Source organism: Bison bison, unplaced genomic scaffold, assembly GCF_000754665.1.
Source record: "Bison bison bison isolate TAMUID 2011002044 unplaced genomic scaffold, Bison_UMD1.0 scf7180017864508, whole genome shotgun sequence".
Classification (NCBI taxonomy): domain Eukaryota; kingdom Metazoa; phylum Chordata; class Mammalia; order Artiodactyla; family Bovidae; genus Bison; species Bison bison.
The window spans coordinates 5686042-5712522 of NW_011495064.1; the positions used below are offsets into that span (position 1 = coordinate 5686042).

Here is a 26481-nt window from a genome sequence, read left to right on the forward strand (position 1 = left end):
CCTTGGACTGCAAGGAGATCCAACCAGTCCATTCTGAAGGAGATCAGCCCTGGGTGTTCTCTGGAAGGAGTGATGCTAAAGCTGAAACTCCAATACTTTTGCCACCTCATGCGAAGAGTTGACTCATTGGAAAAGACTCTGATGCTGGTAGGGATTGGGGGCAGGAGGAGAAGGGGACGATGGGATGAGATGGTTGGATGGCATCACTGACTCGATGGACGTGAGTCTGGGTGAACTCCAGGAGTTGGTGATGGACAGGGAGGCCTGGCGTGCTGCAAAGAGTTGGACACGACTGAGCGACTGAACTGAACTGAACTGAAAGTTCATTTTATACATAGTCACTGATCAGTGAGTGTGCATTTATTATCTTACAGGTCAGAAACTTGGAGGCCCAGAACCGGCTAGAATCAAGATCGTGGCAGGGTCGTGCTCTGTTCTGGATGCCCTAGATTCAGACACGACCCAGTGACTGAACTGAACTGAACTGAGTGGAGAATCTGTTCCCCGCCCCTCCCAGTTTCTAGAGGCTGCCTGCATTTCTTGGCTCATGGCTTCTCCTTCCATCTTCAAAGCCAGTAAAGGCTTTTTCACACCCCCATCTCTCTGGTTCTCTCTCTTCAGCCTCTCTGTTCCACTCAAGGGCACCTGTAATTACGCTGCACCTACCCAGATAGTCTAGGATCTTTCCCTATCCCAACATCAGCTGCCTAGCAACCTAATTTCTTTGTTCCCCTAACTCGCCTTTGCCACATAAAACATTCCCATATTCTGGGGATTAGGAATGTAATTCTAAGTACATTAGGCATGACTCTGTTCCCCACAGTGTCTGTACATGATTCATTATCTGTCTATCAAGAGCAATGATGAGGACTTGCCTGATGGTTAAGAATCTGCTTGTCAGTGCAGGGACAAAGGTTTGATCCCTGGTCTGAGAAGATCCCGCACACCATGGAGCAACTAAGACCATGCACCGCGACTACTGAGCCCGTGTACCTGGAGCCCACGCTCTGCACCAGGAGAAGCCACCGCAATGAGAAGCCTGCACCATGCAACTGGAGAGTAGCCCCTGCTCACCGCAACTAGAGAAAGTCCACGTGCCACAGTGAAGACCCAGTGCAGGCAAAAGTAAAATACATACATACATTAAAAAAAATGTTTTTAACTGGAGCCTATTATACAGAGTGAAGTAAGCCAGAAGGAAAAACACCAATACAGTATACTAACGCATATATATGGAATTTAGAAAGATGGTAACGATAACCCTGTAAAAAAAAAATAAAATAAAATGTAGTTTTGTTGAATATAGAAAAAAAAAATAAAGACTAATTAATGATGGGTTATGAATTCTATGGGTACAGCCCAGCAACTTGTTCAAGACTGTTTATCACCTTGAGAACTTTATATTCTAAGGAACATAATGCATACAATATTAATTACCATCAGAAAAAACCCTAGCATTTATAACATGATTTATAGTTGCTAAAATACTTGGACATATATATTTCTTATTAAATCCTCATCACAACTTTGCAGGACATGTAAGGAAAGCATTATTATATCTAATTTACAGGTGAGTAAACTGAGGCATGGAGGAATTTTTTTTCTCTTAAAGTCACAAAAACAGCAGATTTGAACCTGTGTGTGCAAGTGTGCTGTGTCACTTCAGTCATGTCCAGCTCTTTACGACTCCATGGACTATAGCCTGCCAGGCTCCTTTGTCCATGGGATTCTCCAGGCATGAATACTGCAATGGGTTGTCATGCTCTCCTCTGTGGAATCTTCCTGACCCAGGGATCAAAATCATGTGGGTACTTTACCACTGGTGCCACCTGAGAAGCCTTGATTCAAACCTAGATGGGCAGAATTCCAGTCCAGCAAAACCTACTCATACTGCAAAACCCTGACAGGATACATCATGTCAACATCTACCGCCCGGAGAAGCGGGAAGAGATCCTGTTTCTATGGTATGAAAGGAAGCCCAGCTGTGGGGCTGTTCAGAAACTTTGTAAGGAACACACAGTACGCCTACACCTCTTGCAGAGCCGACATTCTCCCTGCATCACCGCAGAGCTTATCCCTGGTCCTCACTGTAGACAGTGATGTAATGATGGAGCGAGAAGATAGGAAGGGCTACGTTAGACAGCCAGCATCACCATGGGGCTGAGGGACAGCGGAGCAACGTGTGCACTTGACACCCAGAGCTGAAAGGGGCTGCTTGCTTTAATGTTCTGTGTGTTAATAAAAGACGCAGCTGTGAATGGCTGCAGCCTGCCATGCCCGCTGGCAACCAGGTACCTGAACACATATAACCAGGGAGGGGGAGAGGTTTTGTTAAAATCTGGTATTCCTGCTTGCCACTCTAGGTTCCTTTATTTTTCAAAAAGGTATGTTTTTTTTTTTTTTTTTTTCATGGAGAATCTAAGGTCAGAAACCTGTTTGCTCTAATGATCTCACAGATGGGTTCTGATGTCTTAACTTAAAAAATAAAGGGACTGATTCTCATGCTCCGCCAAAGAGATGGACATCCGTGAAATGTGGCCACTCCATAGACCATCTACAGTGACTGCTTTTTGGTCACCATCGCCCGCTCTCCCCATCTGGAGGCTACCCACAGAGGCCATGAGAAATGAAATCTTTTCCAAGGATCTTTGAAGAAAGCCCTGCAGGTGAAAAATTAGCAGAAGCTGAAAAGTCATGCTCGCCTGCCGGTGGAGCCCAGCAGTGTCTCGGGGAGCACACGGGGTGTCCTGTTGTGGCATCCTCTGGAGGTAAGACCTGCCGGGTCCCAGAATGCTCACTGGCCACCACCTGAAGACGTGACTCTGATGGTTAAAGTGGTAGAGGATGAGAAAAATGAGAATCACTGGTACAGGAAAACATACAAATTCGAAGGCATAAAGGAAGCCCAGAGTGACTCCCTTTCTTAATTGTCTAATACAATCCCCACTAGATGCATAAATTACAGTTCCTATTAACAGCTCTATGAATAATAATCAGTTTACTTTCTGACTTGTACCTAAATATACTTTTCTATATGATTTCATCTTTTATTCAGCTGTTTAAAAGCAGAACATCTAATTACAGTTCCTATTAGTCAACATCATTTTTTTCCCCCTCTTTGCCATGGAGCATGTGTGATGACTGATTTTCTAAAAACAGAATTCCTTAGCATATGGAACAAATCGGGTTATTATTAATGCATCCCCAAATGACTCTGCATTTCAATTCCCTTAATTATTTAGTCATTGCTGATTATGTCTTTTTACAATTCATTATCACATTTTTCGCAACATGAACATTTTATTCATTAACTGTCAAAATGATCAGTTTGACCTCATAAAAAAGACACAGTTTTAAAAGTCTGTGCTTCTTTTCTTTAATGTTTTCATGCTATATGATAACGCAGCACTAAACAGAAAGTTTTTCAAGGACACTGTAACATATACCTGATCTGTTTGCAGTGACAGCCGTTGTTGGCTGACCTTGGGGTAAGTGAAGAGGTGGGCTGCGGAGCTGCCCCTAGCACATCTCTAAAGATCAATCCAGAATAAACGAGGAGTTTGGGACTAATATGTACACACAATTATCTATAAAACAGATAACCCACAAGAACCTACTGCACAGGGAACTCTATTCAATGTTTTGTACAACTTATTTGGGAAAAGAGTCTGAAAGAGAATAGATGTATATGGATAACCGAATCATTTTGCTGATACACCTGAAACTCACATAACATTGTAAATCATCTATATGCCAATATAAAATAAAATTAAAAAAAGAACCCTAATTCAATCACACTGGGATGTGCTCATTTTAAACAAACATACTATCTGTGTAAGAAGATTGTTGTACGAGTTTTAGTCACAAAGCTAAAACCAGCTTTTAAAAATAGCTCTTCAAATAGTACTGGGAAACTCCGGATAAGAACTGACTCTTGATAAGAATTAATTGTGCCCTCTGGTTGATCCTCCAGAAATTATAGAACCAGATTCTGACCTGGACTCTTTAATAAGGCCTGGGCCCTAGGACCCTCATGCAGATGTTGGCTCATGATTTCGGGGAGGTCTGTGTACCTCGTCTGAGGCCAAATTTATTGTAAAAATTTTTTTAAAAAGCAAAGGGAAAACTGGAAAGGATTCAGAAGGCTGAGAATGTGAGGGAATTAAAAGAAAACAGACATGCTTATTTTTACCTGGCTAAAGCCTATCTCTGAGATGTGAGATTTTCTTGCAATCATGCTTCATTTGTAACCTAGATGGTAGATACTACCATAATGTAGGGGCTTCCTTGGTGGCTCAGATGGTAAAGAATCTGCCTGCAATGTGGAAGACCCGGGTTTGATCCCTGGGTCAGGAAGATCCCCTGGAGGAGGGCCAACCCAGGGATCGAACCTGGGTTTCCTGCATTGCAAGCAGACGCTTTACTGTCTGAGCCACGAGGGAAACCGAGGGCATGGCTACCTACTCCCGAATTCTTGCCTGGAGAATTCCATGGACAGAGGAGCCTGGTGGGTCACAATCCATGGGGTCACAAAGAGTCAGACACGACTGAGCGACTAACAGAATGGTAAACCTTTTTATTAGGTATCCTTTCTATTTTACCATGTACCTCCTGATCATGCTAAAACTGAGTCCTCCTGAACAGGACGTGACCATGGAACTCGCTTTTGTCTTTGTCTTTTGATTTAGAACAAGCAACAGATGCCATATTGTCAGAGGGAGGTGTATCTAGTCAGGGCAGAGCTCGAATCAAGTGACAATCCTTCATACATGGTATAAGAATATCAACCCATTTCCTTTCTCATTTCTTCTTTTAAGGGTCCATGTAGAAGCTGGAGATTTTCTTTCTTTCTTTCTTTCTTTTTTTTTTGATACCCCTTTAAAAGATTCTTTCTTTCCTTCTTTATTTTTATTTTTTGGCTGTGCTGGGTCTTTGTTGCTGCGTGTTGGCTTTCTCTAGTTTCAGAGAATAGGGGCTCCTTTTCATTGCGGTGTGTGGGTTTCTATTGTGGTGGTTTCCCTTGCTGCAGAGCACAGGCTCTAGGTGCATGGGCTTCAGTAGATGTGGTACACAGGCTTAGTTACCCCGTGGTATAGGGGATCTTCCTGGACCAGGAATCAAACCCATGTTCCCCGCACTGCAAGGAGGATTCTTAAGCACTAGACCACCAGGGAAGTCTGAAGTTGGGGATTTTCTGAACCTACCTCTTTGAAGACTCCCACTACTTCAACTGTTCTTCCAAGCCCGAGTAGATTTCTGTGTTTCACACTGCTCGCCTCAGTTGGATAAGTCTTAACGTGGGAAGGATTTATATTTAAGTAGGAGGGTTCTATGTCATTTGCCAATAAGACAGCTGCTCCAAGCAATCTACCAAGTTTATTTTGATGTGAAAATACCGCAGTAAGTTAGAAGCTACGCAGAATTTTTAATCCTTGGTAAGATCTCAGAAGGAGTCTTTAGAAACATAGTAGACTAGAACATATATTATGAAAACTACTCTGCCTGGGTAATCTGATTCATAATTAGGCATAATTGGTATAACCATATACTTGTAAAAGCAACGAAAGGGGCATAAATCGACACCAATGAAGGTAGTTTTATCATAGCTAAGAAGGCAGAGAAATTTAAATGAGCACTTTAACTGACTTAAAGAGATAAAAAAAACCATCGCCCACCTACAAACAGTGTTCCACCAGGGGGTGTCGTCTGCATTTACTTGCTTCGTGGCTGCTTTGCAAGTGTATGCACCTCAACAGTTGTTTTAAAAAACGGTATTTTTGTAAAGTGATTTATAATGTCCCGCTGGCTTTGATATTTATTCCGAGGAAGTACTGTCTTTATATTGTATTGTTTGTCAATCAAACTCAAAGCGATTCCAATGCTTTTGTTTTCTAGTAATACTACCTTGTAAAAAAAGCTGTAAGCAGACACCTAGACTCTAGATATCTAAGGGAATTTGCTATTAATCCCACATTAATCCTTTCCTGTAGGCAGGAGTCCTTTAGCAAAGCAATGATTTCCTAGCAATAAAGATAATCTCGTCAATACTCTACAACTGGATTTTACAGATGGATATTTCCTTAAGTGAACCTCATCTCTAATGAATTTGAAACTACTTGATTATCCTAATGAGAATAATAGCAGCTAACAGTCATCAGTTTCAAAATAAACTGTTTATTTCAATCACAGCTTTGCAAGATTGGTTTACCTCCAGAACTGTGTGTGATGAATGAAAACATTTGGTTAGACATGTTGACTCACGAAGATGTGTGTATCCACAAATTTATCTGGCAATAGATGTTACAACCACATCACATAATGAGTGAGAACAATGCCTTTCTTCTTTGCGAAATGCACGCTGTATTGAAATCTCTATTGACTGGCTGTCACCGGGCTGGTCAGCGGCTGAGCTGTTGTTGAACAGTGTCTAATGCAAGAGCTCCAGCTGGGGTGAAAACTCACACCCGGGCAGGCAGGGGTGTGGGCTGTGGCCTCTTGGGGCCTCTGACTCTCCATCTTTATCCATCCCTCTCCTGGAAAGGAGGACAATGTTGATTGCTGGAGCTCTTACGAAGAGTAATATGGGCGGGTGGTGTCAGTAACAGAGCTTTATGGAGGGAGGCAAAACACAGGCTGATGCAAAAGAACCCTGTGCTTCAAGACGCACTACTCAGTAACTGGGTGATACATAAATACACGCTAGAGACCAGCTTGTAAGGAACTATCAAAGGTACTCTTTGAAAAAATTTATTTACTTATTTACTTATGGCTGCGCTGTGTCTTCATTGCTACACGAGGGCTTTCTCTAGTTGCAGCGAGCAGGGGCTACTCTCTAGTCGTGTACGGCTTCTCATTGCGGTAGCTTCTCTTGTCGTGGAGCACAGGGCTCTAGGGTGCACGGGCTTCAGCAGTTGTGGTGCATGGACTTAGTTGCTCCGTGGCACACGGGATCTTCCTGGACCAGAGATCATATCTGTGTTCCCTACATTGGCAGATGGATTCTCAACCACTGTACCACTAGGGAAGTCCCTCAAAAGTACTCCTGTGCACCCCTTGTGCCACATGTCAGGTATCAGTCCTCAACGAAACTGCTGGAAGCCCTGTACAGCTTCTTCCCACTGAAGCAACAGTGGAAGCCACGAGCATGCTTTTATATCATTGAGGCCAGGAGAGAGAGGTGATGCAAACACAAGAGTCCAGATGCATCCCCACAAGGAGAGTTTGCCTAGTCTTATGTGTTGAAAATCACTCTATCTGGTTTCTGAACTTAGGCTCTGGAGTCTGGAGTTTAAACCCTAACTGTGTCTATTATTTATTATGCGTTCTTCTCCCGTTATCTCAGTTTCCTGCTCTGGAAGGTGAGGATGACTTCACCCAGGGTTAGAGTGAGGATTAAAGGAGAGAGCACATAGCAAGAGCACAGAAAGCCGTCGATGCGTGATTCGCCATGCCACCGTTCTTGCTTCTGTTGCTTTAGTTCACGCAGTCTGCTTCAGTCCACAGAGTCTATTCAGATCCCTGCACCTTCAAAAAAAGGAGGCTGTCGTGCAATGTTGCTCTGATGGGCTCTTTATCATTTTTGGTAATAAAAGGTCCAGCACACGTCCTGCAAGGTTTTACTTCCTGAGTTTTCCCAGCACTGCTAAGACTTGGGGCGGGGTGGGGGGTGGGTGGGAGGTTGGGTGGGCAGAAGGAATGCATTTTAAAAATGCTCCAACCAAAGTTATTGCTAATCTGATCTCCAAAACATGTGTTCTAACACACCAAATATTATGCCCACTGCTTTTTCTTTCCATTTCCCCCCATGTGCACGTGCTTGGCTTTTGATGTGGCATGCACTTTAAAAACACATTATTAAGCAGACAAGTCGGTCACCCCTGGAGCTGACACTCTGTCCCCTGCTTATTCTTAACAAGTCTCCTTTTGTACTGAAGTAATTAATCATTTCAACTTTCTAAGGGTTGCTGATGGTCTTTCGAGATGACTCCAGTCACCAAGGCCCCTCTACCCCCCATCACCGTCTACACTCTTCTGAACATGTCAGGAATCTGCTCCTGGGTCTGTATTCACATCACAGTGGGCTCCTCATTTCATACAACAATAACCACCAACGTCCGAAAGAACTTAGTGTTCACTTGCCTTTTTCCAGAGTCTGGGCCTGGGGTGTGGGTGGAGTTGTGAGTGAGAGACTTTGGTGGAAAAAACAAGGAAATAGAAAGGGAAAAGGAATGATCAGCTCTGGTTTTGCAGCCCAGAGGGGAGGTTTTAATCTTGGGGTCCTGGAGGGAATCTCTCAGGACACCACCTTTTTCATGCATTGTGGCTGAATTTTCTTTCTCCCTTTTTTCTCTTTCTCTCTGGTTTATTGGCAGCTGAGTTTTCAAATGGCTTTCCTGTTTGAAGCTGAATCTTTGACTCACCAGGGTCAGAAAATGTCATTTGGTTTCCAGGGTAGGTTGTGGGGGAGTTGGTCATTTTTAAGATGCTGTATCAACAATTTTAGCTAAATTTAGGTTCTATTTTTAAAAGCCTACCCTTCCCTGTCCTCCACCCAGGTATCCACTGTTAAACTGAATTCAAAAAACAGGTTTAAAAATGACCAAAAATACTATGAGATCACAAGTTACTGCCAGAGAAAGGAAGACAAAAATGATTCATAAATAAAATACGAAGATATAAATAAACCAATAATGTTGAATTAATTAATATAGATTCCCAGGGTGATTTTTAGAAAATGTGCACTTTATAAACAGAGACAAATCTATATTTGAGATCATTAAAAAGATATTTATGAGTAACTGAAGAACAGAGTTTTAAATTAGCACATAATGTATCAATAATAATGCTGATCTAAGATTTTTTAATCAGGTTCCAGAAGCCTAATCAATGTTCATAGAAAAATACCTTTTTTTTAAAAAAAAGAAAAGAAGTAGAATATAACATGTTTAGTATTTTTAATTCCATAGAACCACAGAACTCTTGTTATTTAGGATGACAATAATAAACTACCCATGAGTTATACTCCTGTAACTTTTTAGGAAATTCAGGGGAGAAAGACATCCATTTGGATAAACAGATACGCCTTTTTCGTGGGAGGCAAAAGAAGAGGAAACTCTAAAAAATAAAATAGATCATCTAGTGTCAGAATACCCTGGTGGCTCAGTGGTAAAGAATTCTTCTGCCAATGCAGGAGACAAGGATTCGATCCCTGGATCGGAAAGATCCCCTGTAGCAGGAAATGGCAACCCACTCCAGTATACTTACCCGGGAAATCCCATGGACAGAGGCGCCTGTAAGGCTACAGTCCATGGAGTTGCACAAGTCAGACACAACTGAGCGACTAAAAACAGCAACAACAGTGTCAGGATATGACGATTATTTTCCAACTCAATACAGCAATCCCCTCTTATCTAGGGGGGAAACATTCCAATACCCTAGTTGGGTGCCTTAAACCACAGATAGCAGCAAACCCTGCAAACGTTGTCTTTTTTCCTATATATGTTAACACATAAGTATGGTAAAATCTGGGCTTCCCTGGTGGCCCAGATGGTAAAGAATCTGCCTGCGATGCAGGAGACCCAGGTTTGATCCCTGGGTTGGGAAGATCCCCTGGAGAAGGGAATGGCAACCCACTCTAGTATTCTTGCCTGGAGAATTCCATGGACAGAGGAGCCTGGTGGGCTACAGTCCTTGCGGTTGCAAAGAGCTGGACATGACTGAACGACTGACTCTCACACACACACACACACACACACACACACACGGGATAAAGTTTATTTATAAATTAGGCACAGTCAGAGAATATCTGAACTGCAAGTATCTGTTCTTGCACTTTGGGGCCATTATTAAGAAAAATTAGAGCCGCTTGAATACAAGTACCAAGACACCAAGAAGACTACAAGGTCACTAACGGGTGGGCTGCGCTGGACAAAGAGATGGTTCACATCCCAGGTGGGATGGAGTGAGATGGTGCAAGATTTCATCACACTGTTCAGGATAGCATGTGATTTAAAATCTACTAATTGTTTATTCCTGGAATTTTCTATTTAATCGTTTCAGAGCTCAGTTGACCATGGGTAACTGAAACTGCGGATAAAAGAGGACTACTGTATCTGGAGAGACAGAAAGGGGCGTCCTTTTTCTAACTTATCAACAGAACTAAAAGTGTTAGGAAGCAGGCTGAGCACAGTGAATCTCCAGAATTTCTTGGCTACACGTGGGCCCAGGAATGGAGCCACATACAAATGCGAAAGTGCCTCGTGTGCAAAAACCAGTTAATTTGGAGCTGAAAGAATGCTGAGACTGGATTTCCTATTCTGACATTGCGGTTGTGTGTGTGGACAGCTTTCAAAATCAGAACAAAACAACATGTAGATAAATATGGGCGCATGTTCTAAAAGTCATGAAAAATGTCCTGAGTCTCAATCCCTATGTTTTTAAAATACTTATATCTCACTGCCTCCAACAATTATTAAAAAAAAAACAAGAACTGCACAACTATAAATCAAATATGTCAGAATTTACAAGACAACATATACATGAAATTGCAAAAAAAAAAAAAATCAGGTTTTTTTTTTTTTTTAATGTTATAATGTCTACATGGGCTTCCCAAGTGGCACAGTGGTAGAGAATCTGCATGCCAAGCAGGGGACTCAGGTTCAACCCCTGAGTTGGGAAGATCCCCTGGAGGAGGGAATGGCAACCTGTTACAGTATCCCTGCATGAAAAATCTTGTGGACAGAGGAACCTGGTGGGTTACAGTCCATGGGGTCACAAAGAATAGGACATGACTGAGCGACTGAGCACACACAGCAATGTCTAAATAATTACGACTGTAAGAACTACAGGTAATTATCTCTTATTTAAAAGACGATGGACTTGAAAACACTTTGTAAGAGAAAGAAGCCAGCCACAAAAGACCACATACTGTGTGATTCCATTTCTATGCAATGTCCAGAATAAGCAAATTTATAGAGACAAAAGGCGGGTCAATGGTTGCCTAGGGCTGGAGCGGATGGGGAAGGAAGAGAGGTGATGGCTGAGAGGTGGGGGTTATTTTTTTGGGGGTAATGAAAAGTCCTAAAGTTAACTGTGGTGAAGGACACACAATTATATGAATGTACTAAAAGCCACTGGATGGTAAAAGTTCAATGGGTATGTGAATTATTCTCAAAAATTTGTTTAAAAAACAAACTATGATTAATATCTAGATAGATGTTCTAATTTTCCAGGCCTGTATCCTGTCAATCCTCGAATGATCATTTTTGATCTTAGAAATTACTCAAAACTGTCCTGTGAGCACGTAATAGTAATGTGCAGCACATCAGTGTAATATCACAACGCTCCAGGCGAAAAAAACAAAGAAACCTGCGTGTGATTTTCCCGATAGTAAGTACAGTCTTAAAATGTACTTCTTGAGTTGATAACTTTGGGTAGATGTGCTTTAATTGTTCCAAGAATGGCTTTAGACAGAGCATATTAGTCATGGAAATAGCTTTGACTTCTCTCTCCCAATTCCATGATCAACATCGTAATTGAATTATCCCTGCAAATTTAACACTTCGATTTCTTCAACTTGTAGATTCATCAGATATCAAAACAGAAACCTCCGTCTCATGAAAGATAATCAGACTACAGTTAGCAGATACTACACAAAAGGTCTGAGCTCTTCTGGTATGGACATCAGTGGTATGTCCTTTCCACTTCCAATCCTCAGGAGTTATTAAGTGAATTCTCATTGCTCTTGCAGAAGGTGTCCTCATGCTCCCAGGTAACCCAACAATCTTGACTGTCCTTGGAGAGCTTATGTTTCAGGTTATGCTTCAAGCTTATGCTTCAAAAAAGCACTTCAGTCTTTTTTGGGAAGGACAACAGGGTAGAGAGCAAAAACAGACATTGAGCAAAAGGTCAAAGTCATTCATTCATTCATTATTCCTTATCCATTTATTCAGCATTAATTAAATATCCATTATGTGCTAGTTGCTTACTAGCCCCTGGAGATAATGGTCACTGCCTAATGGGGCTTAAGAAAGACCATTATCAGTCCATACAACAAGCGCTGTGATAAAAGAAAAGGGTCCCTGTGGAATGTAGAACAGGAGCATGTATTCAGACTCTGGCAATCAGGAAGGCTTCCTGGAGGAAGTGGCATCTTAAGTGAGGCTTAGAGAACAAGAAAGAAACACTTGGATGTTTGGGGTCAGGGGTAGACAGAGTAAGAGTGAAGCCTGGAGGAGAAGGAGACGGCTGTGGTGTTGCTTGCACAGAAGTCGTGCCCAGAGTGGAGGTGGGCAGCGCAGAGAGACGAGGCTGAACACCACGGGGAGCCGGAGCAAGTGTGGCTCTGTAGACCACATCCAGGAACCCGACCATGTCCTGAGCCTGGGGAAGCCACTAACGTGCTTCCAGCAAACATTCTTTAGAAAGCTGATTCTGCCTGCACTGGGGAGAGCTAGGGGGAGGCAGGAGACTGGAGGCCAGAAAGGGGGTCTCTGGAGTAATCAAGGTGGGAAAGGATGGTGCCTGAAGGATGGTGATGGGGACAGGAAGAAATGGACCCATCAGGAGGAGATTCAGGAGAAAGCCAGCAGAGGAAAAGCCAGTTGCAGTGAGAGGTGACCTCAGGGCAGCAGTCTCATATGGTGGGGCGATCTGGGGGCATGGGACAGGTGAGCGTGAAAATCAGGAAACAGAGCCTGATAAATATACCTGATTGATACCCATTTCAGCACAGCTGTGAACATGAACCGAGGAAGCCAGCCTGTGAGAAGGAGAGAGAGCCGGGGTAGGAGACCTACAGCTAAGGGACAGCTACAGGGAGAGACGTCCATGGAGGAGACTGGGAGGGAAGGGCTGCCAGGATGGGAGTAAATCCAGGGGCATGTGGTGTAAGAGAGGGCATGTGGAGGCAGGAGTGCTGGTCAGGGGTGCTGAATGCCCACCAAGGGCCCACAACACCGCAATGGTAAATCTCATTCACGGAAAGAGATAAACGAGGATTTGCACAGACTCCACATGCAAGTGCTTATCTTTATGAGAATGGAGGCTCACTGAAATATAAAGAAGCAAAGCACTCGTTGACGTTGTGAAAACAGGAGTGGACACACGACACTGTGTAATCCAATGGACCCCACGGGCGGCTCTGCCACACCCTCTACATTCTTGTGTTGCTGGGGCTGAACTATGCACACCGCCTTTCAAAGGAATGCCTCTCTTTGCTTCCTCGCCCACATTCTGTCTCTCTAACCCACTTGTCCTGTAAGCGCGGGCTGAGCTCCTCCTGTGAGTCCGGCAAGCGTTCTAAAGCACTGAGTACATCTACTTTGTGAGTCACAGTCAATCTTATTATCTGTCTGGCTTTGTGGATGTACCTTGCAAGGCTAGAGCAACACAAAACTTTACAACTCAAGTATATTTAATGCCCTGGTCCTCTCATATAGTGCTGAAGTTCGCCCAGCATCCTGATGCGAAATGAGGAAGCTGTGTCTTTGACCTTGTTGGGAACCCCACCGTCATGCAGTCTGGCTACTGACACGCAGACCTGGCCCAACCTGGGCACAGCAGGAGGCACCAGCGCCCGAGTTTCCTTGACAGCCTGTAGCATCCAGCTGTTGTTACTATTTGTGGGCCTGCTCCTCTCTTCCAGGTGGCCCCTTCTCAGCAAGATACTGACAAACATGGGAGCAAAGATACTGACTACGGTATCAGAACTCACCGGAGACTGTGCGGGTGGAGAGTGTGTTCACGTGCCGCTGGGCCGGCTAACACCCGCTCCTGCTTCTACACTCCTGGTTCTGTAAGCCTCTGTGATGTATCCACGCACACGGCCATGTAAACACAGAAAGGCAAAGGCATTCACTCCGGACTGGAGCTTCCAGACCTCTGAGGTCCCTCTGGCCATTGCCCCGAAGCCTCTGGGCTCAGAACAGATTCTGAATTATAAAATTCTCACCCCGCTTCTGTTAGAAACTAAACAGCTTTGGCATCCACACAAAGCCTACAGAGTGTACCCCATGGCCCTGAAACTAGCAGCAGTTTCAGGATACCCCCTCATAGGCACCAGGACCCTTAGGGAGAGACACGCAGCCGCTTAAGTAGGGCTTCTGGTTTCAGCCAAAGGACTCATAACACCTAGCAAAACTGCACCTTCAGATGTAAAATAAGATACTTTACATGATGTTTGTGTCTCTATCCATCCGGGGTGTCATTGTTCAGTCTCTCAGTTGTGTCTGACTCTTTGTGCCTCATGAATTACTGAATGCCAGGCTTCCCTGTCCTTCGCTATCTCCCGGAGGTTGTTCAAATTCATGTTCATTGAGTCGGTGATGCCATCCAACCATCTCCTCCTCTGTGGCTCCCCTTCTCCTCCTGCCCTCAATTTTTTTCCAGCATCAGAGTCTTTCCATCCAGGTGGCCAAATGAGAAAAAGAAAAATCAAAACAAGACACTGCCAAATGAAACCCATATATCTTGGATAAGACACGCAGTTTGCGTGGTGAATTTCTCCAGACCTCCATCACTGTTACTTTCGCTTTGATTCTATTTTACTATACCAAGCAATGGGATATGTAAATGGGGCTCCTCTGCAGTTATGCCCAGCCTGATTTTGCCATTTGTAGGCTTCATTTTGTCGTGAATAAAATCCTTACTACTTGAAACAAATGAAATAATTTACAAAGAAAACAACATGAGGCAGAAAATGCCTGTCTGGTCAGAAACAGGGCAGATCTGACCTCGGTCCAGTTCTGCAAATGACCCAAACAGAACACTTAAAACAAGAGTCTCTTTGTTTTCTATTTTCTCCAAGAGGGGTTAATGTATCTTTGTGGCACAGTGGTAAAGAATCTGCCCACCAATGCAGGAGATGCAAGAGATAGGTTTTATCCTTGGGTCAGGAACATACCCTGGAAGAAGAAATGGCAACCCACTCCAGTATTCTTGCCTGGGAAATCCCATGGATGGAGGAGCCTGGCGGGCTACAGTCCATGGGGTCTCAAAGAGCTGGACACGACTGAGCACACGCACACACACACACACACACACACGTATTTTCATTTGGATTAAGGAGCTTGTGGACACCTGAGCATCAGGTTTCTTTTGGCACACCACTCAGGGCCTGGTCATGTTGAGGTGGCATGATGATGTACATGGTTTTTGATGGTAACCTCAACTCTCTCCTCTTTCACAGACCTCCCAGAAATGCAACTGGATATCTTCTCTAGGAGGCTCCTCAGTTTCCAGAAAACCAAGGAAGCTGAGTTCCCTCCATTTGCTGGACACCTGGCCACTCACAGTGTCAGGAAATTGGTATGGGTCTCCAAAATTTAAGCGAGTCCTGGTTACCCTCTTCATAGAGCAGAAAGGCAACTCTAAGTACATATTCACCATGAATATTTTGCAGGAAATTGGAATTAAATTAGTGACTAAAGATGAAAGCCAAGAAGATAATCTGCTCAGATGGTGCCCTGAAACTGTCTGTAAATCCATCCTTTATATCCAAACCAGATCTCAAACATTGGCCTCTTATTACATAGGCTCCCTACGTTATGAGGGTGCCTCTCAATAATCACCATCTAGAGCTATCTGGCATCAAATCCGTGCATTCTAGTTTCAGCCCCACATGACCCCACTGCATTGTAAATGGATTTTATTTGCTGAACAAATGTTAATGCCATTCTACGTGAATGGATAATGCTAGGAAAAGCACCTACGTATTACAGCACTGGAGCCCTTAAGGATGAAATACAGTGTAACTTAGAAAACTGTCTGTTACAAACATATGTCAAGCCAGGAGGGCTCCCAGACCTTGGAGCTCATCTCCATAGAACTCCGTTATAATTTGTCCCTTGGTTAAATGAATTTTGCCATAATACATAGATTTACTAGGTCCAAGGAATGAAATTCTCTGAGCGAGGATAAAAAATAATTGTACTTGAGAACATAATGTAATATTCAAATGACTTGAAAACAGTCACCTCAGCAAAAATAAGAGAGGGGAGAGGCAAATGAAGTTTAAAGGTGAGATTGTTAATGTTGGCCATAAAACCTCCATGAGTTCAACTGCACGCACGCGTGATCAGGCACTTTAGGATCACAAACATGTGGGAGCGGGAAACCTCCCTTTCGTGGCAAAATGCCTGAGTGGTTTCATGAATGAGCCAGGGGGGTGCTTCTTGCTTTAATAAGACAGCACTGCAGGTGGGGGGTGGTGCTGGTCCCAGACAGAGTTGGTCAAAAATCCCGGCTCTGCTGCATGGCAGCTGTGTGCCGCGGCTCTCTGTGTTTAACCTCCCCCTGCCTCAGTTTCTTCCTCTGTAAAATGGGGATGAGAATAGTTCCCAACTACACAGCAGGCAGCTGTGATGGCCCAGTGAGAAAACATAGGCAAGAACCTTAGAAGAGTGTCTCAGACATAGTGAAAGAAGGAAAGTGAAGTCGCTCAGTCGTGTCCGACTCTCTACGGCCCCATGGACTGGAGCCTACCAGGTTCCTCCGTCCATGGTATTTTCCAGGCAAGAGTACTGGAGTGGGTTGCTATTTCCTTCTCCAATAAATGTCATCCTGTCCTTGTTGGTGGTCCATATAGAATCTGGGCTTCCTAGGTGGCACTAGTGGTAAAGAATCCACCTGCCAAGGCAGGAGACGCAAGAGATGCAGGTTTGATCCCTGGGTTGGGAAGATCCCCCGGAGGAGAGCATGGCAACCCACTCCAGTGTTCTTGCCTGGAGAATCCCAGGGACAGAGGAGCCTGGCGGGCTACAGTCCATGGGCTCACAAAAGAGTAGGACACGAGTGAGCAAGGGAACACGCACTCACACATAATTTAGTGCAAATGAAGAGCATGAAGGCAAACCATGGCCTCTCCTCATGAGCAGTTTCTAAACTCAGGGCCCCCACCCCAGTTTTCTCCAGTCTGGGCTCTGCCCCCTCTCCTCCACAGAAACAGCACTCCATGCACGTCCCCAGCGGTTCGGTGGCTGACTCCAAGCTTCCAATGCAGGGGGCACGGGTTCAGTTCCTGGTCAGGGAACTAAGATCCAGCAGGCCGCATGGTGTGACCAAAAAGTAACTAAATAAAAATAAATTTAAAAGAAAAAAGGAACAGTACTCCATAAGGTCACCCATGACCTTGCTTTCCAATCCTTAGGGTGGTCTTCCACACTCCTCTCTCTTCTCCTCTGGGAAATTCTGGGAGCCCAGTTGAATGGAAATTCTCTTGGCTTCGACCCTGTGACTTTTCGGTCATGATTTTCCTCAGGTTCTCTGCTGACTCCCTCTCACAGGCATTTGCCAGTGGCTCTTCCCTTGCCTGGCCTTGAAATGGTGGACTTTAGGCTCTCATTGCTTCTCAGCCTGTAGTCCCTCTCTGGGCAAATGGACCCATTTCTGCAGTTTTACAACCAATGTGCTAATTCATCCAAAATGTTGGCCTGCCTTTCAGACCTCTGTTCTGAGCTTATGCACATTCTCCACGTCTACCTGAGTATCACAAGGCATCTCAAACTCAGGATATCTGAAAACGATCGTATGATATACTCCCTCCTCTTGCCCAGCACTTAAATGCGGCAGGACCCTATGGTCCCTGCCCACACCCACCCCAACCCCCACCATGTGCTCTGCTTGCCTTTTGCTGTGGAAAACTTTAGTCAGAGAATAAGCTTAATCAGAGATATGAGAAGTGCAGAGACAGAACAAAGGAGACCAAATAATAATGTAGTCATTAAGCACAGTCAAGGACCTTTAGCTCCTTTTCAAGGGCTACAGTTAATATTCTGAGCCATAGCCTGTGAGCTGTCTTGTAGATACTGAAACCCCAGGTAGAAGAAGGTAACTACATGATGACCAGACTGTACCCATGACATTACATTAGCTGACACAACTCTGAGAACTGGCCTCAAAGAAATGGGAACAAATCAATCATAGAACTGAAGATTAACTGTACCTAAAACCACCAAGATGATGCTGGTCAGACTACCGATGACCAATTTAAAGACGACTGTCAGAGCTGACTGTACTGTGTTTCTGCACGTACCCCCCTCTACTTCTGCTATAAAAGATCTTGCCTTTGTACAGATGGCAGCCTTCCTCTGCCAGTTGCCAACATCTAAAATAAAGCAAACTTTCCTCTCCACCAGCCTGGCCTGTTTATTGGCTTTCAGTAACCACTCTTTCGGTAACAGCATCAGCCTCTCCCTCCATCTTCACAGGCCTCTCTGCCCAGCATCCCTCACCCGGGACCTGCATCAGCCTCCCCCTCCTCCCCTTCCTCCCCATGACAGCCAGTCTGCTCACATCCGTCCCAGCTCCGATCCTTCACTGGCTCCCTGGTGCTTAGCGGTTCCTGAGTGTGGCCGAGAAGGTTCCGAATGACTGGTCTCTCCCGCCGGGCTTCTCCCATCCGCCCTCCGGCTGCAACGGGCCTCCTCTTTCCTTCCCAGGTCTCTGACAAGCCGAGCTCTCCGCCCCTTCTGATGGGAAGCCCCACTATTTTCTTTACGTTGCTTTCCTATTCATCCTCCAACTCTCAATTCACAGGCTGCTTCCTCAGGGACACTATTCTTGATCACAACTTAGGTAATAAATGGTAGAGAAAATGTTCAGGAAACTCTGAGTATTTATCACAAATAGCAGGACAGGTTTATTTATGAGATTAAAAAAATAATGTAATATCTATCTCTTCCAGCACATTGTTGTTCCAAAAGGGCCAGGGTCACATCTGTCTAAAACCTACCACTGATGCCCGGTGCCTCCCATATGGAAAGGGCATGCTAACGCTTGTTCAGTGACTATCTCAACTTCAATTATTTTAAGGCATTTTTCATGACCCTCTTCTTCCTCCACACTGCTTTTCAGAATAAGATGCCTGCAAATAATAATTACCCCTGGTGATCTTGATGACATCAGGTTTGCCTGAGTTGATCCCAAGGGGAGAGAACCTGGTAAGGAAAACTGGGTTCCACAAAGACGGTCCAGAGTAACCCAGCATTAAAAAGGCCAACACACCTCTTTCTTTAGGGTACGAGGCATACAGCACATGGAACCTTAGGTCCCTGACCAGGGATGGGACCCATACCCCCTGCTCTGGAAGCTTGGAGTCTTAACCACTGGACCACCAGGGAAGTCCCAGCCAATGCATCTTGTCCATGATTTACAGTGAAGGGAATCCGCTTGTGAGCCGTACACTGATGCTCACCATTCTCCTTTAGAGTATTCTTTCACTCACTCACTCGTTTATTCATTCATCCCACAAGATCGTGAATTCTAAAGTCTAGACACTGGGGCCACCACGTGAGAAGGACACCGATACGTGACGGACACACAACCGACCCAGCAAGCTGTACCTGAGAAGGAGCCCTGTGCGTGTGTCTGCAGGGGAGGAGATGCTTAGAAGAGGCCAAGAGATCCTGGGGATTCCTGCTGTGAGAGGCAGGTGACAGCCAGGAAAACACTCCAGGCAAAACTGGGAATACCCGCATGCTCCTCTAGGAGCTCCCCAAGTACCAACGGCCACTGCTGACACCTTAGGCTGCCAGGTGAGGGACAGGAAAAGGCTCCCACGACAGCGCCAGCACCACCAGCACCTCCCAGTCTACACACTCTCCTCGCCGGCTGTTCCTCGAGGCCTTCCAGTGAAGGCAGCGTCCCCCACCCTTGACCCTACACATGTGCATAAATCAATTATCTCATGGGTCCTGGCTTTCCCTCTTACTCCACACCTGACCTGAGGTGGGCAGGGAAGGCACCCGTGGTATGATGGGTTAGGGGTCAGCATTGTAGGGAGACAGGAGTGAGGCGAGGCTGGGAACTTCAAATAAGCTCTTAAGAAAAAAAAATATGATGGTTTAAACACTTGACTGCAGCATCCAGTTTTAAGTGATTTTCGCATTGTCTAACACATATCCTTCTGGTATGAGAACTACTCAAGCTCTTTATGAACGCCAAGCCTTGCCTGGAGTGTAGAACAGAAAGGTCAAATGACGGAGCTCTTCCATATCCTCAGAAAAGACAAGAAAGGGTCAGAAGGAGCAGGATTTTTAACACAGTGAAGCCAAAAAGAGGACTGGCATGTTGTGGTCTTCTCACTTTTCAGACAGATGCCAAAACCAACTGAAGGAGGATGGCTTAAACACTGAATGCTGCTGCAGCTGCTTCAGTCGTGTCTGACTCTGTGCGACCCCAGAGACGGCAGCCCACCAGGCTCCCCTGTCCCTGGGATTCTCCAGGCAAGAACACTGGAGTGGGTGCCATTGCCTTCTCCCAAACACTGAATACTGGGACCCAAAACATGAAAGTATGTTGAGAGAGAAAAACAGGACAAGTACATTAGCATTTCACACGATTTGCATTTAGCCTGAAACAAGGCCCCAGGAAAGAGAATTTAGACTTAAAGTACAATATGTATTTTATTCAGCATATACTTAAATGCCAGGAATGAAGCTGCCACACACTTCTGACAACTGTTTTCTCTGTAAACCTCTGCCACAAAACCAGAAATCATTACAAACTCCACAAACCAAACTTCAATTAATTATTTTCATCAATTCTACAGTGAAGAGATTTGTGACATAATGCTTTCCAGGAAGAATAAAAAATATTCTACCTCTGAAAATGATTTGACAGTCAACGTAAAATTTTGAACCAAATAATTGTGTTATTGTAGCTCACAAAGCAATTCAACAAAAAGTCTGTAAGGTGTCCAAACATTAAAAATAATATATTAACATAAAGTTATTTTTTCTTTATAGGGAATTGCCACACCATCTGGTCTGATTTACCCTGGTGTTTTGCCCAGTGTAATATCAGCTTTCTGAGAGCCATAAATTATTAGGTTATTCCAATGAAAAAATATGAGTGAAGAAAAAATATAGGTTGAAGAGGACATCCTGATTGTAAGTCTGAATACTCAGGAGAACACTAACATGGCAGAACAGCCCAGCCTAAGTGAATCTGTGCGTGAAACTAGTTCACAGGTGTGCATGTGAGATGATGATGATGAAAAGCACAGGCTTACTGAGAGGACCAGGCAAAATAATAACGTGCGTAACAATATAGAAATAAATCTTCAGCACTGAGCATTACCTCTTTGTCAAGTGCTTCTGATTCTAATTAAGTTTGGGAAAAAAATAACCAGGCAACCCCTGCCTGACTGGGAAGCATGGACTATTAAAAGATGCTTTTAAATAGTAGGGAGATGAATGGGGGCACCCGAATGTGAACACGGCCATATTTTTCATCTCAACTCTGCTGCTGTATCTTCCAGCTGACCCCCTTCATACAGCGTCACCTCAGCCTGTGCAAAGGGGCCAGATGGAGGTGTAGCTCCTAGGTTTCTAAAGGAAGCATGGTTTTGTAAAGTCTTATTTAGGCAACTTGGGTAAAGATCAAACAGCACACGAACACCGGGCTCACTGTGACACTCCAGCCGCACACCTCCTTCTGTTTAAAACCTACATCAACCAACTGGTAAAATTTTCAAAAGAATATCCTTACCCGAATGATTTCTTCAACACAGCTGTTGGTTTCTCCAGATCGACTCTCCTGCAAGCAAAGGGTAAAAAACATTAAGCCTGATAGAACAGTGTTATGGTTACAATGAAGAGATGGCACTGAATAGAGTTTGGACAGGGTGCCATGCCTCACAGGGGACGTACAGATGAACTCACTTCCTTAATGGGACAGCACCCATCATGGCTGAGACCACCCCCTTCCCCAGCTGCTGCACCACAGACAGGGCGGCCGGAGCGCCGCACACGCCCCAGAATTGCAGCATTGGATCCTCCAGCCACGTCAACTCTAAGCAGGGCAGCCTCCTTAGGGGCAGAGCACACAACTGGCAGGTGTGAGCTCCATGCACCTGGGGCTCCATCAAAGTGTGGAAGGAAAGGTGGCCTCTACCGCCAAGGTGCATCTAGTCCACCCACTGGATACGTGCAAGGGCCCTGCCAAATGCCAAGCACGACTCTGGTAGTTGTATCACCCCCGGAGCCTAGATTTACAGGGTAATGGGCTGAAACCTGAAAAACCAAAAGGAGACACATCCTCTAAGGGCAGGCTGGGTGTCAAGTCACCCACACTGCCCTGTGCTGAAGGCGCGGTACAGGCTCCAAGGAATGGGGACGTCAGGTCACGGCCGACTCTGGGGACCATTTTAAGTTTCAGAGATGCTGTGTGGTCCCTGCTGGTAACACACTCCCAGAGCACGGGAGGTGGTTTTGTGGGGACGTTTTGTGCTTCTACCACAAAGCAGCATTTGCGGTAGAAGTGCCAGCTGTGGTCTCAGTGAGACACTTCTCTGGCCTTTGATTCAGTGACATTGACCAGCACTCGGCGTGACCTCCCAGAATGAGGCTTTCTTCACAATGTCTTTCCCAAGCCCACCCTGTTCTCTTTCCTTCTCATGGTCCTCTCTCCCCGACGAATGCTGACTTGCATATTGCTGGTTTTCCTCGTTTGTTCCAAGTCATCCTTCAGAGGGCAGGTCAGCCGTGACTCGCTCAGAGTAGCATCCCTGGCCCTGGAATATTCAGCCACGCAGCATTTACTTCTTCTCCAGGGCACTCACTCCCCAGGATGGTAGTTTACTCAGCACTTACTCCTCTTCAGTGTGCTCACCATGATGGTGATTCACGGACCGACTCTGGAAAGATCTCTCCTCCCTCCAGGACACATACCCCGCCCACCTGGGGGCTCTGCGTCCTTCAGCACGTGCGTCACACAGCCTTAAGCATGTGCGGTGAACGGGTGTCTGTCAGGAAGGCATGAATGAACCTACTTCCTGCCGTTCCCAGGAATGGGGACGCTGACCACAACCCACTCGAGGACTTTCCAGTATTACAAAGGTTCTGCCAAAGAGTGCACCTTCAAATCCCAGACCTCCCTGTGTGCCCCCCACTTTCTCTTCCTGGTGGTGGAGTATTTTATCAGAAATATTCCACACTTCACGCTAGGTAAGGAGCATGGCTGTATGAACGTATGTGAGGCTTGAAAAGGGCCTATACATGATTGAGATTTTTTCCAACCCAGATATGGAAGATTTGTCCAAGGCTCCCAACTGGGGCGCAGAAGGTTTACATGACTTGCCCTCAGGCCACAGAACAGCAGGGCCTGGACCAGGAAACAGGACTCCTAATCCTCAGCTGTGTCGTTTTGTCTTCCAGATGTTTTCCCCAATCCCAAAGGCTGTGCTATATCCATTCTCAAACCTGAGCTCACTTGTTTGGCAAAGGTATTTCATCAGCATGGTTTCTAGGAGTTTTCTACAGCTTGCACACTTTTTTAAAAAAAAAAATTGTGGTAAGGTAAAATAAACATAAAATAAACGACTTTAACCATTTTAAGTATATATGGCCTTTAACCATTTTAAGTATATAAGGCCTTTACTGGCCTTAAATGCATTCACAATGTCACGTCTAATTGTAGAACATTTCTGTCACCCTGAATGGAGGCCTCATGCCCCTTAAGCAGGAACTCTTCATTCCCCCTCTCCCCAGCCCCTGGTAACCACTAATCTTTTTACTTTCTCTCACTATAGATTTTTCTATTCTAGATATTTCATATAAATGAATTCTGCATTACGTGACCTTTTGTGTCTGGGTGGTGTGTTTCACTTAGAATAATGTTTTCAAGGTTCACGTTGTAGCTTATGTCAGTACTTCATTCCTTTTTGTGGCTAAATAATATTCCACTATATTTGAATATTATCACATTTAATTTATCTATTCATCAGCTGATGGACATTTTGGTTTTTCTACTTTGACTACTGTGATAGCACTTCTATAAACATCTATGCACAAGTTTTTGGTTGAATGCCTGTTTTCGCTTCTTTTGGGTTATAGACATAGGAGTTGAGTTGGTGGGTCATATGGCCATTCTATGCTTAGCTTTCTGAGGAGCTGCCACAGTGTTTTCCATAACAGCTATGACATTTTGCATTCCTACCAGCAATGTGTGGAGGTTCTAATTTTTCCACATCTTTACCAAACACTTGCAATTTTCTGGTTTTGTTTTGGATAATAGCCATTCTACTGGGTTGAAATGGTAACTTATTGATGTTTTAATATGTATTTTCCTAAGGATTAAAGATGTTGAACATGTTTTCATGTGAACATTGGCCGTTGTGTATCTTTGGAGAAATGGCTTTTTCCCAGTTTTTCATTGGGTTGTTTTTTTATTGTTTGGTTGTAGAGTTCTTGATATATTTTGGATAAAGACCCTTATCAGATATAAGATTTGCATATATTTTCACCCATTCTGTGGGTTGTATTTTCACTCTCTTCATAATGTGCATGGATGCACAAAATTTTTAATTTTGATGAAGTCCAATTTACCTATTTTTTTTCTTTATTGCTTCTCTGTTGAGGTTATTTCTAAGAAACTATAGCCAAATCCAAGGTTATGAAGATTTACCTATGTGTTCTTCCAAGAGTCTTACAGTTTTCGTTTTTATATTTAGGACTTTAATCCAATAGTTTGATAACTTTTAGGTGATGTTTATTTCCTTACAAATTATTTGCTAAGTTTTAGTTAAAATAGGAACACTATTTTAGTTAAGATAGGAACACTATCTTGGTATACATGGTTCCTTTCTAGTCTCATCATTAAGAGATCAACAACAAAATGTGTAAAGCACAACTGTTGGTAACAGAGCATTAACATAATCTACATGTCTATCCCTGTAAAAAGCAGTGTTAAATATCAAGATAAGGTTAGAAGACCCAATGCTTTCACTAATGTCTCATTCCTCTTTCCTATATGCATCCCTTCTCCTGTTTTCCCAAAAGTTCTATTTTGGCAAAACACATTGACTATACCCCACAACTTCCATTTCCAGGGCCTTATCCCAGGACTGCTCTGGAAATGTCACCATCCTGATACTTCAGTCAAATTAGATCAGAGAGTTCTTTTTGAAACTGACTCAAACCCTATGTTCTTTTCAGGGCAGCCAGAGGCAACCACTATAAAGGCCTCAATGGTCCTTTGAACAATGATCTCTTTTGGAGTTCAGGTGAGAATGAATGGGTGAATTGGAAAACGTATCTTCGGACCCATCAACCACTCCTCTTATCCCACTTCTAAATTCCAACCCTAAATTCTCAATGTATTTGTTATTTTCCACCTTAAAAACAAATAGCCAGGGAAAATGTGACTTCACACTCTCCAGGTGGACTCACCCAGGCACACAACTTATTACAAAAACTCTTTATATGTTTGGTTCCTTAAAGTTAAGCTTACCCTGAATACCACACTTCAATTTCATTTGAAGTGATTTATGTCGATGACAGGTTCCTCTTAGTATCTCACCTCATGATCCTATAAGTTTCCACTACCTTCTCTGAAAATAGAACACTTGGAGAGGGAAACAGCACAGAGACCTTGTTAAACACTTCCCTTGTCAATGGAGATGAAGGACGTAGGGTTATTACATTCGGTCATCTCAGTGGGAACTCCAACCGTGAGCTCTGAGGGTCTGGCCAGACATCAGGTCCTTCCTTCCTGGGAGAGTCCCTCACCCAGCTGAGAAAGTGCCGGGAATGAGGCCAGAACACAGGCCTTCCACAACAGTCTCAGGGAGTCCTGCCTTTAAATTACAGGGCTGAGGGGCTTTGGCGAGGAACACTTTGGGCTTTTTCCGGAACATCTCTGACTCCGGGGGTTCCCAAAGGAAGGCACCACATCGAGTTCGAATTTCTCAGATCCTATGTTGTTTGGAGTGGATCCATGAGGCACAATATTGTAGACGGTTTGAAACGGAGGGAACCTTAGTGCTCATTTTACCCAATTGGATGACTTCAACAGATGAAGAAACTGTGACCCAAAGAAGTAGCGAGTCTTGTCCAAAATCATTTTTGGCAGCAAGGGACAGTCAAGGTAGAACCTACACACACCTGTTCAACACCGGTTCAGTGAATTTTACTACCTCATGCAATCTCTCCAAGCTCAACCACTAGAACTGGCTCAACTTGAGGTCACTGTCATGCTTACTGAATAGAAATGAAAGAATCTGGACAGTATTTAGGTAAATTTCCTCCTTTCTTCCCACGCTGCAAATCATCCAGTTCTTAGTCACTCTGGATCTTACTCATTAACCTCAAACATCACATGGATAAATCAAAAGTGGAAGAGACAGGAGAGGAAGTGGAGAAAAAGAGTTAATACAACCATTTATTTCTTCTGTGACATTAACACATCAGAGACAAGAATTTGTGCCCTCAGAAACTGGAGGACAGAATTCTACTTCACCTTTTCCAAATCTACAAAGGGGATGGGTATGTAGGGTTGGAATGGGTTAGGTGTGGGGGTTAGGGAGATCGGGGGGCCTTCTACCTGCTTTCTTTCTCAAAGTCTTTCTCAAATATGGTTTCAGCTGCAGTTGTACACTTTGATTATACTTACATTTTTAAAACTTTCAGTGTTTATGAACAAGATTAAAACACGCATGTAATTTACATCTCCAAATTTTTGTTTACATTTTTCGCAATAAAG

At 44.3% G+C, this 26481-nt stretch overlaps 1 protein-coding gene across 1 annotated transcript in view; it reads right to left on the reverse strand.

Annotated features, from left to right (window-relative positions):
• AFF3 (AF4/FMR2 family, member 3) overlaps positions 1–26481 on the reverse strand; it is a 551769-nt gene that overhangs the window by 288731 nt on the left and 236557 nt on the right. Inside the window, exon 5 of the mRNA XM_010829861.1 lies at positions 21490–21537. Coding sequence (XP_010828163.1) covers positions 21490–21537 — 48 coding nt within the window. The remainder of the gene's footprint in view (positions 1–21489; positions 21538–26481) is intronic.